This window comes from Panulirus ornatus, chromosome 38 (genome assembly GCF_036320965.1).
Source record: "Panulirus ornatus isolate Po-2019 chromosome 38, ASM3632096v1, whole genome shotgun sequence".
Lineage (NCBI taxonomy): Eukaryota > Metazoa > Arthropoda > Malacostraca > Decapoda > Palinuridae > Panulirus > Panulirus ornatus.
This window is the reverse complement of record NC_092261.1, coordinates 1964580-1976998: the sequence shown is the minus strand read 5'-3', so window position 1 is coordinate 1976998 and position 12419 is coordinate 1964580. Positions and strand designations below refer to the sequence as shown.

Sequence of the window (12419 nt, the reverse complement as noted above, 5' to 3'; positions counted from 1 at the left end):
ATATGCACGTTATGAAGTTAAACCACCATGGTGAAGGTAGTTGCATTTGGATACGTCAGTCGTGGCCATACGAGGTAGGCAGAAGGTTGGGCTGGTGAGGCTAGCAGGAAATGATGTAACTGGAGCCCCGTGTCGTAAACGGTCCACTTGTTGGTTAACAGAGTGGCGGTTGTGCCCACTGCCCCAGCGCCCGCGTCAAACTTCAAGTGTCTTCGCTACTGCTGCGCTTAACACTAGAGAAAACAATCTTGGAGGGCACCCAACTTTCCTGTCTTCAGTTTGATACCATTTTCCCCTTTGATATGATTAGTATCTTATTCCTGTGTAAGTTTTAGGGTTTATGATAGTTATAAGTAGGGTTGTAAGTGAACGGTGGGTGGTTGAAGGGCGAGGTAGGACGCGGGCCTCCCTGGCCATATGGTTCACACCACCCGCCACCACAGCTCCCCTTCATCTCTGAGAGCCTCGTGGAAAACACAGCCACACTTATGAGATGGTAGCACTCATGCTTAAGGTATTTCCTACTACAAACGAGCATGTATAACTATATACAAATAATTGAATTTCGGTGAGTGTTACTAAAAAGAGTCTCCCTTAATACGCGAAGAAACATTAAACGATTATTTAACTCCTACCCATTTGTAATATGATTACTATGAATTGGATCAGATTCTGTCATTAACCAGTCTGGTTAGCGTCGCCCCTCTAGCATGATCGGCCTTTTCGCGAATTTCAAACGCCAAATGAATGAATGCTGAGGAACAAAAAGATAAGTGGGTTGGATTCTTGAGCATTCGCTTTTGTTTACCTCTGTTGCAGTTTCATGAAAGGTATGATTTAGACAGGGAAAGCTTATCTTTATTCACTTGTCATCAGCCTCAACAAAAATCTTACGAAAAGCCTGGAAGTTTGGGAATTTTGTGAATACTGTTACACGTTTTGGAACAAGAGTAGGAAGGCCTTCTGATTTCGCTGCAGCCTCCGGCTTTTTTCTAAGGGGCTAATTTTTGTTTCGCATCATTAGTGTTAGCAGCTTTTTGGAAAGCAACGAAATGAGGAAGAAAACTTGTTAAAAAGTTGTGAAGTAGTTATATAGTGTACGTGATGGGTGAAATGAATAAAACTGTTGAGGACGTGGTTAATACTGACAGCATGCAGAAATTCAAGTTGATGATGTTCTAGAGATGGGACCCCACGAACTTGACTCGTCCATACAGTATAGATAGGTGATACACACACACACACACACACACACTGACGGCTCCATTGCTTCGGGTACAATTTTGTCGATCGTGATTGGAGCGTAGCACATACACTGTATGTTAGTTCAGATAAGACAGACGTCATAGTGTACTCCAGTACGCATTTACCTTGGTTTTGTTGCTGCCGCCCTGATGCCAGGGGTGGTGCGGGTGACCTGTAACCGCTGCTGCAGCGGTGCTTGTGGCTGCGATTATTTTATTCGCGAGAAGATTGTGATTTTTAGATGTTTCGTTGTAAAGAAAATGTTTTTAGGGTGTGGTTTTTAGGGCCGAGTCAGCGTGAGGACGGCGGGTGCACTAGAGTATCTTCTCAAGCATGACATTATGACCCTTGAGCAGTACAACAGTATGACCTTTAAGTAAATGTGACGCATTTGATGGCATAACTTGCTTATTAAGGGTATAGTCAAACGCCAGCCCGTAATGCGTAAGGGTCCTGCTATCTTTCCAAAGGAAGTAATCATGTCATGAACTGATTGAAGATTTGCCCTTAAGAATTATCCATACAACTTATTTAATGAAAAGCGAATTCTGGACCTTTTGTGAATATTAATCCCTTGAGCCTCGTACGACGCTACGAGTTTTGAGAAAGATGGCTTGGCCTTTGACCTCATCTTAAGGGAGGGCAGAGGCCGGGCTTATCATGCTACAGGGTCGCACCGTTTTGCCGGAGAAGTTGAGCATGGCACCTCCTTTGTGTTGCCCTGGTGTTGTCAGTGGAGGGAAGGTATGTGGTGTATATTTTGGTAATGAATGGCCGCTTTCATTGAACATAGCTCATTCTAGCGGCTTGTCTTGACACGCATTAGAAGCGTATTTCGCTGCTCTAGTGCCACTAATACGTTGACAAGGGGTTCCGACCATTTTTATTTTGTATCTTTCCTGGAAATTACGACTTAACTATAAATTGTCTCGGAGCTGGTTTATGTGCATGCATTTGTATTGTCGATGTAGTTCATCCTAGGATAGAATTAGATTTTGAGAATATTGGATTTTTTTTACATCTTTTTGGGCGATAATACTTCTGGTCTTTCTGTTGGCTAATGCTTATTCTAGCAATATTTTTTTTTTCAATTATTCATGACTTGTGATAGCGCTTTGTTGAATTGTATTAATGTGTAGCATCGAGTGTTTTTTTTACATTTTGGAGTAATTGTGTACTTTGTAGCACGTTTACGGAAATATGATTTTAGACGACAAAAATATGATTGGAGAGAGATGATTATCCGCATTTATTTGGAGTTTAGGTAACTGATTCAGCCTCACCAATGCTAATACGGTAATTACCTTCGCCATTCTGTGCCTTATTCCCTAGAGCCAAGGCTGGCGCCAGATTGTTTCTAGTCCGTTAGTCTGACCACAGTCTTTTCTCTGTTTGTGGCTATTTTCATTTTTGCATAAGCGTGTTTGTTGACATATATTTTATGAATTTTTTTATTTTTATTATTATAAAACTCAAGTAAGCGTTTTATGCTTGAATAATTACGATTTTTTCGTACATTAAGCCGAAGTCACAGCTAAACAATTGTTGACTGGATGTGGGCAGCGCCGACCTGTCGTCATTTGAAGCGTGCCCAGCCTTCGCTGCCAGTCGTATGAACACTATTCTCTTCCCTTTGGTGTACGATTTCATGCAGTGATGGTTCGCGTTGATTGATTATTGTGAGATGATAACTTTTCATAGTTTCGAAATTAATCAATGGCCTTTGGGAATTGTGGATATTGTTTGATAAGAGACATCTCTCTACCTGTTGCCAGTGAAGGGCATGATTGTAAACTTTGGCGCCTGTATGACGCCCAGTGCCCGGAAGATGCCATTGGTCACCAGCATGTAGGGTTTTTAGTGAACCGACCTCTTTACGCACACTCGATATATGATGAAAATGTTAATTTTGTTGATGGTTGAAGAATGCGTATAAAAGTAGTGTAAAAGGAATACCACGTCTAACAGGTAATTATAACAAGTTTAAATGTTATTGTACGGCTTACATCTTTTATAAGGCAAAATTGGAATAAATTCATCTAAAGCAGCCAAAAAATTATTATATTCATTTGATATAAGTCTGCATTTGTTGAGGTAGGAAGTTCACAGCCCTTCTGAAAAAAATGTTTCATATTTTACCGAATTCCCGCTCTAGCGACAGGAGCATACGAACACTGCATTCATTTTCTAGCTGTTATGTGTAATCTACCGAAACCACAACTCCCTATCCACAACCAAGTCCAACAGACCTTTCTTTGGTTTCTCCGGCCGCTTCATATGCCTCGGTTCAGTCCAACAACAGCACGTCGACCCCTGTATACCACATTGTTCCAGTTTATTATCCCGGTACGCCTTTCATCCTCCTGCATGTTCAGGTCCCAATCAAAATCTATTTCACTTCGTTCTTCCATCTCCAGTTAGGTCTACCCCTTCTCTGTGTTTCCTCCACTTCTGACGTGTATATCCTTTTTTTTTTTTTTCGTAAATCTCATTTATTCTCCACATATCCAAACCATTTCAACACACCCTATTCAGCTCTCAGCCACTCTTAGTATTACCACACATCTCTCATACCCCTTTTATTACGTACTTTATGTAACCACCTCATACCACATACTGTTCTCGAGCATTTCGTTTCCAACAGATCCTCCCTCATCCTCGAATCTTCATGTATTGCTCATGCCTCGCATCCATATAATATTGTTTGATATACCTTCAGACACTCATTTTTTCCTTCCCAGACAATATCCTTTCTTTCCACGCATTCTTCAGTGTTCCCATAACCATCGACCCCACGCCCACGTTATGACACTTCCATTTCCATGTTTCCTTTGCTGCGAAGTCCACTCCCAAGTATCCACCAGTTTTTCTCCAGTCAAATGCACACCCCAACTAACCAGACCTTATGTCCTGCTAAACCTAATAGCCTTGCTTTTATTCACATTTACTCTCAATATTCTCTTTTCATACACTTGCATAAACTCATTCACCAGTTTCTGCAGTTCCTTACTCGAGTCTGCCACCAGCCCTGTATTATAAGCAAAGACATTTGTCTTACTTTCAGATCTCCCATATGCACTATAAACTGCTAACTCAATCCACTTCCATAAACAAATTAAACAGCCATGGTGATATCACTCATCCCTGCTGTAGACCAAGGAGGGAAGGGTTTCTGGCCTCCTACAACCACCCTATTAAGTTGACCACTGTCACACACAAGGAATATATATAGGAAGAGTTCTTTCTGCCCTAACCCTAGGGATCACACAGTCTTTCATCACCTTCAATGACACACAGGGGATGTATTGATAGTATTCTTCCTACCCTTTCCCGGGTGAATGTTGGTTTGCGGCGGGATGCGTGATGTCTCCATGGTTTTATAATTTGTTTATGGATGGGGTTATTAGGGAGGTGAATGCAAGAGTTTTGGAGAGAGGGGCAAGTATGCAATCTGTTGTGGATGAGAGGGCTTGGGAAGCGAGTCATTTTTTGTTCGCTGATGATACAGCGCTGGTGGCTGATTCCAGTGAGAAACTGCAGGAGTTGGTGAACGAGTTTGGTAAAGTGTGTGAAAGAAGAAAGCTGAGAGTGAATGTGAATAAGAGCAAGGTAATAATATTAGGTTCAGTAGGGTTGAGGGACAAGTTAATTGTGATGTAAGTTTGAATTGAGAAAAACTGGAGTTGAAGTGTTTTAGATATCTGGGAGTGGATTTAAGTAGCGGATGGGACCATGGAAGCGAAAGTGAGTCACAGCGCGGGGGAGGGGGCGAAGTTCTGGGAGCGTTGAAGAATGTTTGGGGGGAGAGAACGTTATGTCAGAGAGCAAACGTGGGTATGTTTGAAGGAATAGTGGTTCCAACAATGTTATATGATTGCGAGCCGTGGGCAATAGATAGGGTTGTGCGGAGGAGGGTGGGTGTGTTGGAAATGAAATAATTGAGGACAATATGTGTGTGAGGTGGTTTGATCAAGTAAGTAATGAAAGGGTAAGAGAGATGTGTATTAATAAAAAGAGTGTGGCTGAGAGAGCAGAAGAGGGTGTATTGAAATGGTTTGGTCACATGGAGAGAATGAGTGAGGAAAGATTGACAAAGAGGATATATGTGTTGGAGGTGAAGGGAACGAGGAGAAGTGGGAGACCAGATTGGAGGTTGAAGGATGGAGTGAAAAACATTTTGAGCGATCGGGGCTTGAACATACAGGAGGATGAAAGGCGTGTAAGGAATATAGTGAATTGGAACGATGTGGTATACCGGGGTCGACGTGCTTTCAATGGATTGAACCAGGGCATGTGAAGCGTCTGGGGTAAACCATGGAAAGTTTTGTGGGGCCTGGATGTGGAAAGGGAGCTGTGGTTTCGGTGCATTACACACGACAGCTAGAGACTGAGTGTGAACGAATGCGGCCTTTTTTGTCATTTCCTGGTGCTACCTCGTGCGCTCGCGGGGGGAGGGGGGGGTGTCATTTCATATGTGGCAGGATGAAGGCAACATGTATGAATATGTATATGTGTATATATGTATATGTTTGTGTATGTATACGTTGAAATGTATAGGTATGGATATGTGCGTGTGTGGGCATTTATGTATATGCATTTGTATGTGGGTGGGTGGGGCCATTCTTTCGTCTGTTTCCTTGCGCTACCTCGCTCATGCGGGAGACAGCGTTCAAAGTATAATACATAAATATATATATATATATATATATATATATATATATATATATATATATATATATATATATATTTTTTTTTTTTTTTCTTTTTTTTAAACTTCGCCATTTCCCGCGTTAGCGAGGTTGCGTTAGGAACAGAGGAACTGGGCCTTTTTTGGAATATCCTCACCTGGCCCCCTCTGTTCCTTCTTTTGGAAAATTAAAAAAAAAAAACGAGAGGGGAGGATTTCCAGCCCCCCGCTTCCTCCCCTTTTAGTCGCCTTCTACGACACGCAGGGAATGCGTGGGAAGTATTCTTAATCCCCTATCCCCAGGGATAATATATATATATATATATATATATATATATATATATATATATATATATATATATATATATATATATATATATATGTGTGTGTGTGTGTGTGTGTGTGTGTGTTTGTAGGTGTGCTTTTGTTCTCTACTAGGTTGAGGTTACACCTTATTTCAAATGTCATATTTGGCGAGACTGTATCATTGGGAACACAGTCGTGTCAAAGAACTTCTCACTCCAAGGAATTCCACATTTTGCTGATAATGGAAATAGTGGAGCCTTGGGCTGTAGGAACTGATTCTGTAACATTGAGACCCTTTTATGGAAATTTGTCCTAGGTTAGTTAAGAATAAAGAATTATATGGAGGTGTTACTGGACTGCCAGCTCAAGATTACATTGAGTGGAAAGTCACCATTAGTGATACTTTATCAATGAGAGTGACTTTCATCAAAGAACTCACCCAAAAGTTTTTATTTCCTTGTTACTGGAAGTAGTGTAGCCTTTGGCAGTAGTAACCTTTGATAAGATATCCTGGGTAATACCGGGACACTTTCATGAAAATTGGTTTTGGGGTAATTATGAATTAATGATTACATGCTTGTGTAAGCTGTCTTACTTATTCTCTGTTTGTTTTCTAGCTTGGGGCCTCCTTTGTTATTGTGAAGGCCTTTGTCCTGACCACAATAACTTCAATGGTACTTGTGAAGCCAAGCCCAACTCTTTCTGCTTCAGTGCTGTAGAGACTGTATACGATGTGGAAACTGATCAGTGGAAAGAGGAGCGTACATATGGATGTCTTGGCCCAGATGAGCTTGGACTTATGCAGGTAAGGATGAAAGAGAAATAAGAAGTATTATTATCAAATATTTTTTATACTTGATCACCGTTTCCCACGTTAGCTAGGTAACCTTAGGAAACAGACATGTGTATATACATATATACACATACATATAAACACATGTTCATATTCATGCTTGCCTATATCCTGCCTGCTTCCTACATTTTTGGTAGTGTGCTCACTAAATTGTGTATCTTTTCAGTTACCCCATGTATTTTAGGCAACTCCCTCAAAGCCTCTCCATGAGCCATATCATAAGCTTTTTCTAAATTCATAAATGTTACACACAATTCTCTCTCTCTCTCTCTCTCTCTCTCTCTCTCTCTCTCTCTCTCTCTCTCTCTCTCTCAAGGTTTTCTCACAATTTCTTCAATCCAAGCACCTGGTGCACACATCCTATACCTATCCAGAAGCCACACTGCTCCTTTCCTATTATACATTCTGTTCTTGCCATCACCTTCTCAGTCATGTCTCCCATATACCTTACCATGTATGCTGAACAAGCTTTTACCCATGTAATTATATGTAATTCAAACATTCACTTTTGTCCCCATTGCCTGTGATACAAATCCAAACATGAATCTTTTGTTTTCCTGCTCTAAAATTATTGTTGCTAACAATTTTATAAAGTGCATTATATCAAAGAAAGCCCCTCAGTGTTTTGTACTATATCATCATTAGAGAAAAAGGTGGTTTTGTCAGCTAGAGAATGGATGTGAGCGGACATGGCCTTTCTTCGTCTGTTTCTCGGTGCTACCTTGGTGATGCAAGGTGTGGTCTTCATCCATTTTTGACACTACCTCATCCCATAGGAAACAGCATTGCTATCCCTTGCTTCAGCAAGGTAGCACCAGGAAAACAGACAAAAAGGCCACCTTTATTCACACTCAGTCTTTAGCTGTCATGTGTAATGCACCAAAACCACAGCTTCCTATCCACATCCAGGCCCCACAGACCTTTCCATGGTTTGCCCCAGAAGTTTCACATACCCTGGTTCAGTCCATTGAAAGCCCATTGACCCTGGTATACCTCATCATTCCGTTTCACTATTCCTTGCACTCCTTTCACCCTCCTGTTTTTCCTGTCCCCGGTCACTGAAAATCTTTATCACTCCATCCTTCCACCTACAATTTGGTCTCCTGCTTCTCCTTGTTACCTCCACCTCTGACAAACATATCCTCTTTGTCAATCTTTCCTCTCATTCTCTCCATATGTCCAAACCATTTCAACACACCCTCTTCCTCTCCTTCAACCACACTCTTTTTATTTCCACACCTCAGTTACCCTCCTGTATGTTTAGGTCCTTATCGCTCAAAATCTTTTTCACTCCAAATCTCTTACTGTTGCCAGGCATTAGTGTTGTTTTTAGACATTGTACCCTGATTCTAAGAAGTCTTGTGAAATGTCATTTTAGGAAGCATTGTTTATGTGGGGCCTGATGGTAGAGGGAAATTTGAAGTTGAAAGAAGAGTTTTGTAAGGGTGAAAATTTGAAAGTACATGTTTAGTTTTGGTGAATGGTAAAAGTTTTTCAGAGGATGTAGGAAGCTTACATGGAATGCTTGTCTCATTTGTGATTAAGGATTTAAAACAAGTAAATTTTGAGGTTAAAAGAGCTGTAGAGATGGATAAAGTATGTAATACTGTTGAAATTAGAACAGATAGGGCAAAAAATGAGGATATGAGAAGGAAATGTGGTACAGAGATATTATTAGTAATATTATTACTGAAAGTTTCACAGGTTGGTATGGTTACGTTGAACATATGGCAGATGATGGGTTGGTGAAGATGTACATTAGTGCATCTTAAGGTACAAGTTAGAGAGGTTGACTACGGAAGAGGTAGATGGATAGATGCTGTGAGAGAATCAGTCAGTACTCAGGTAATTTCTGATGGAGGAAAGGCACAATGCCCTTTTAATTCTTTTTTGGTATAGGTACTCAGTTGCTAGAAGAGACTTGTGTAAAAAGTCATTGAAATCTGGACAGATCTGAAAATCTTTGATACAGAATGTGAAGTTGCTGAAGAGCAAGCAGCCAAAACCGTGATTTTCCTTTTGGAGATTGGTAAAGTTAATATGCTAGTACCTGGTGTAGTTTGTTCAGGTTTGGGTATGTTTATGATTTATTGTGTCTTGAGCACTACTTTTTAATTTTATTGTGAAAGGACGTGTTGATTGGTTCTAAACTGCTGACCTTTTGAATAATAAGCCATGTTTACCCCCTTATATTTTATCTTTTTCCTCTGTAGTGCCGGGCGTACTTGACAAAGCACCAGCGTCCCAAGAACATCTCATGCTGCAATGAGAGTGACAGATGCAATGAGCATCTGTTGCCACAGATAATTCATCATAAGCCTTCAGTAGCACCACAAGGAAACTTCCTAGAGAGCCTTCTGTTGGTCACTTTGCCCCTTGGATTTGTTGCCCTGCTGGCAGTGATAATGACTGTCTGGTTTAGGTAAGTGAGCCAGTGGAGTTCACCACACATGTTTCTATTTATGTATGCAAGAAGTGCTTTTTTATTTTTGTTTTTCATACTTTTTTGCCACATCTGATGCTCCTTAACATGCCCTGACCCTCTCAGTTAATACCCTCCCATATTTTGATTCCCAAGGAATACTCAACAAACTTATACCTCTGTAATTTGAACACTCACCTTTATCCCCTTTGCCTTTGTACAATGGCACTATACATGCATTCCGCCAATCCTCAGGCACTTCACCATGAACCATACGTACATTGAATATCCTCACCAACCAGTCAACATCACAGTCACCCCCTTTTTTAATAAAGTTCACTGCAGTACCATCCAAACCTGCCGCCTTGCTGGCTTTCATCTTCCGCAAAGCTTTCACCACCTCTTCCCTGTTTACCAAATCATTCTCCCTGACCCTCTCACTTTGCACACCACATTCGCACACCACATCAACACATTCAACGAACCCTCAAAATACTCACTCCATATCCCTCTCACTTCACCACTACTTGTTATTACCTCCCCATTATTCCCCTTCACCAGTGTTCCCATTTTTTCTCTTATCTTACACACTTTATTTACCTCTATCCAAAACATCTCTTTATTCTCCCTAAAATTTAATGACACTCTCACCCCAACTCTCATTTGCTCTCTTTTTCACCTCTTGCACCTTCTCTTGACCTCTTGCCTCTTTCTTTTATACATCTCCCAATCATTTGCACTATTTCCCTGCAAAAATTGTCCAAATGCCTGCTCTCTTATTGAGTGGTGAGGGAACTAAATGTGAGCTTTTAGGATGGGGTGTGCGTTGTGTGTGTGTGTTAAGTTGCCATTTGCTGATGAGACTGCTTTGATGGCAGACTTGAGTGAAAAGCTTCAGATGTTAGTGTCAGAGTTTGGGAAGGTGTGTGGGAGGGAGAGTTGAGAGTTAATGTGAATGCAAGTAAAGTTGTAAAGTGTATTAGGGGAGAGAAACAGGTTGGTTAGAGTGTGTTAGAACAGAGAACTTGGAGGAAGTGGAGGGTTTTAAGGACCTTAAAGTGAACATAACAGCAAATGAAATCATGAAACTGGTGAGTCATAGGGTGGGTGTGTGGGGATAGGGTGCTAAGGTCTAGTGTTTGTTTAGGAGAGTGTGTAAGTAGAAATTACAGCCTCTGAGGGGAAAAGATGGCTATATTTGATGGTTTAATAATCTCAGTTGTATTGTATAGATGCGAGCCATGAGTCTTATGTTAGAAAGTACTTAAGAGGGTGGATGAGTTGGAAGTGAAATGCTTGAGGACAGTATGTTGTGTAAGGAAGATTGATTAAGAAATGCTAGGGTTAGAGAAAGGTGTCATAGTAAGAAGAATATGATTGTGAGAGCTGAATAGAGTTTGCCAATATGGTTTGGGCTTATGAAGGGGATAACCAAGAGGATATACCTGTCAGAAATGGATGGAACAAAGAGAAGAGAGTGACTGGATAGAAAATTGAAGACTGGAGTATATGATGTTTTGAGTGTTAGCAGCCTGAATTTGCAGGAGTGTGTATGGGATAGAGTGAATTAAAGCATAATGGTATACAAGGTAGAATTGCTATTTATGGGCTGAACTTGGGTGTCTGAAGCTCTCAGGGGTAACCTTGGAAAGGTATATGGGGCTAAACTGTGTATATAGGCAGTGCTTTTTTGTATTATACATTAAAATTAAAGAATGTGAAGAAGAAAGGTCTTTCTTTACCTGTCATAGTCTTGCTATAGGGGAAATGATGAACAAATATGAAAAAAAATTGTTAATATCATTTTTCATACTTGTTTGCTGTTTTCTGTGTTAGTGAGGTATTACCATGAACAGAAGAGAAAAGGCCTCATTCACTCATATCTATTCTCTAGGTGTCATGTGCAATGCACCTATCCACTACCAGGCCCCACAGATCTTTTCATGGTTTACCCTGGCTGCTTCGTATGCCTTGGCTTAGTCTGTTTTATTATTGTTATTATTTTTTTTCATAGATATTCCGTATTTCCCATGTTAGTGAGGTAACGTTAAGAACAGAGGACTCAGCCTTAGAGGGAATATCCTCACTTGGCTCCATCCCTGTTCTTTCTTTTGGAAAAATAAAAACGGGAGGGGAGGATTTCCAGCCCCCGGCTCCCTCCCCTTTTTGTTGCCTTCTACGACACGTGGGGAATACGTGGGAAATATTCTTTCTCCCCTATCCCCAGGGATATATTATTATTATTATTATTATTATTATTATTATTATTATTATTATTATTATTATTATTATCATTATTCTTTCTTTTTCTTTTAAACTATTCGCCATTTCCCGCGTTAGCGAGGTAGCGTTAAGAACAGAGGACTGGGCCTTTTTTGGAATATCCTCACCTGGCCCCCTCTGTTCTTTCTTTTGGAAAATTAAAAAAAAAAAACGGGAGGGGAGGATTTCCAGCCCCCCGCTCCCTCCCCTTTTAAACTATTCGCCATTTCCCGCGTTAGCGAGGTAGCGTTAAGAACAGAGGACTGGGCCTTTTTTGGAATATCCTCACCTGGCCCCCTCTGTTCTTTCTTTTGGAAAATTAAAGAAAAAAAACGGGAGGGGAGGATTTCCAGCCCCCCGCTCCCTCCCCTTTTAGTCGCCTTCTACGACACGCAGGGAATACGTGGGAAGTATTCTTAATCCCCTATCCCCAGGGATAAATTATTATTATTATTATTTATCATACTTAATCGCCGTCTCTCGCGTTAGTGAGGTAGCGCAAGGAAACAAACAAAAGAATGGCCCAACCCACCCACATACACATGTATATACATAAACGCCCACACATGCATACATTTATACCTATACATTTCAACGTATACATACATATACATACACAGACATGTACATATATACACATGTAC

The 12419-nt window shown here is 40.8% G+C and overlaps 1 protein-coding gene across 1 annotated transcript in view; it reads left to right on the top strand.

Moving 5' to 3' along the window:
* Positions 1-12419, top strand: part of tkv (serine/threonine receptor kinase thickveins) — a 53581-nt gene that overhangs the window by 19020 nt on the left and 22142 nt on the right. The window contains exons 2-3 of the mRNA XM_071684356.1: positions 6856-7043; positions 9305-9513. Of these exons, the coding sequence (XP_071540457.1) occupies positions 6856-7043; positions 9305-9513 (397 nt within the window). The remainder of the gene's footprint in view (positions 1-6855; positions 7044-9304; positions 9514-12419) is intronic.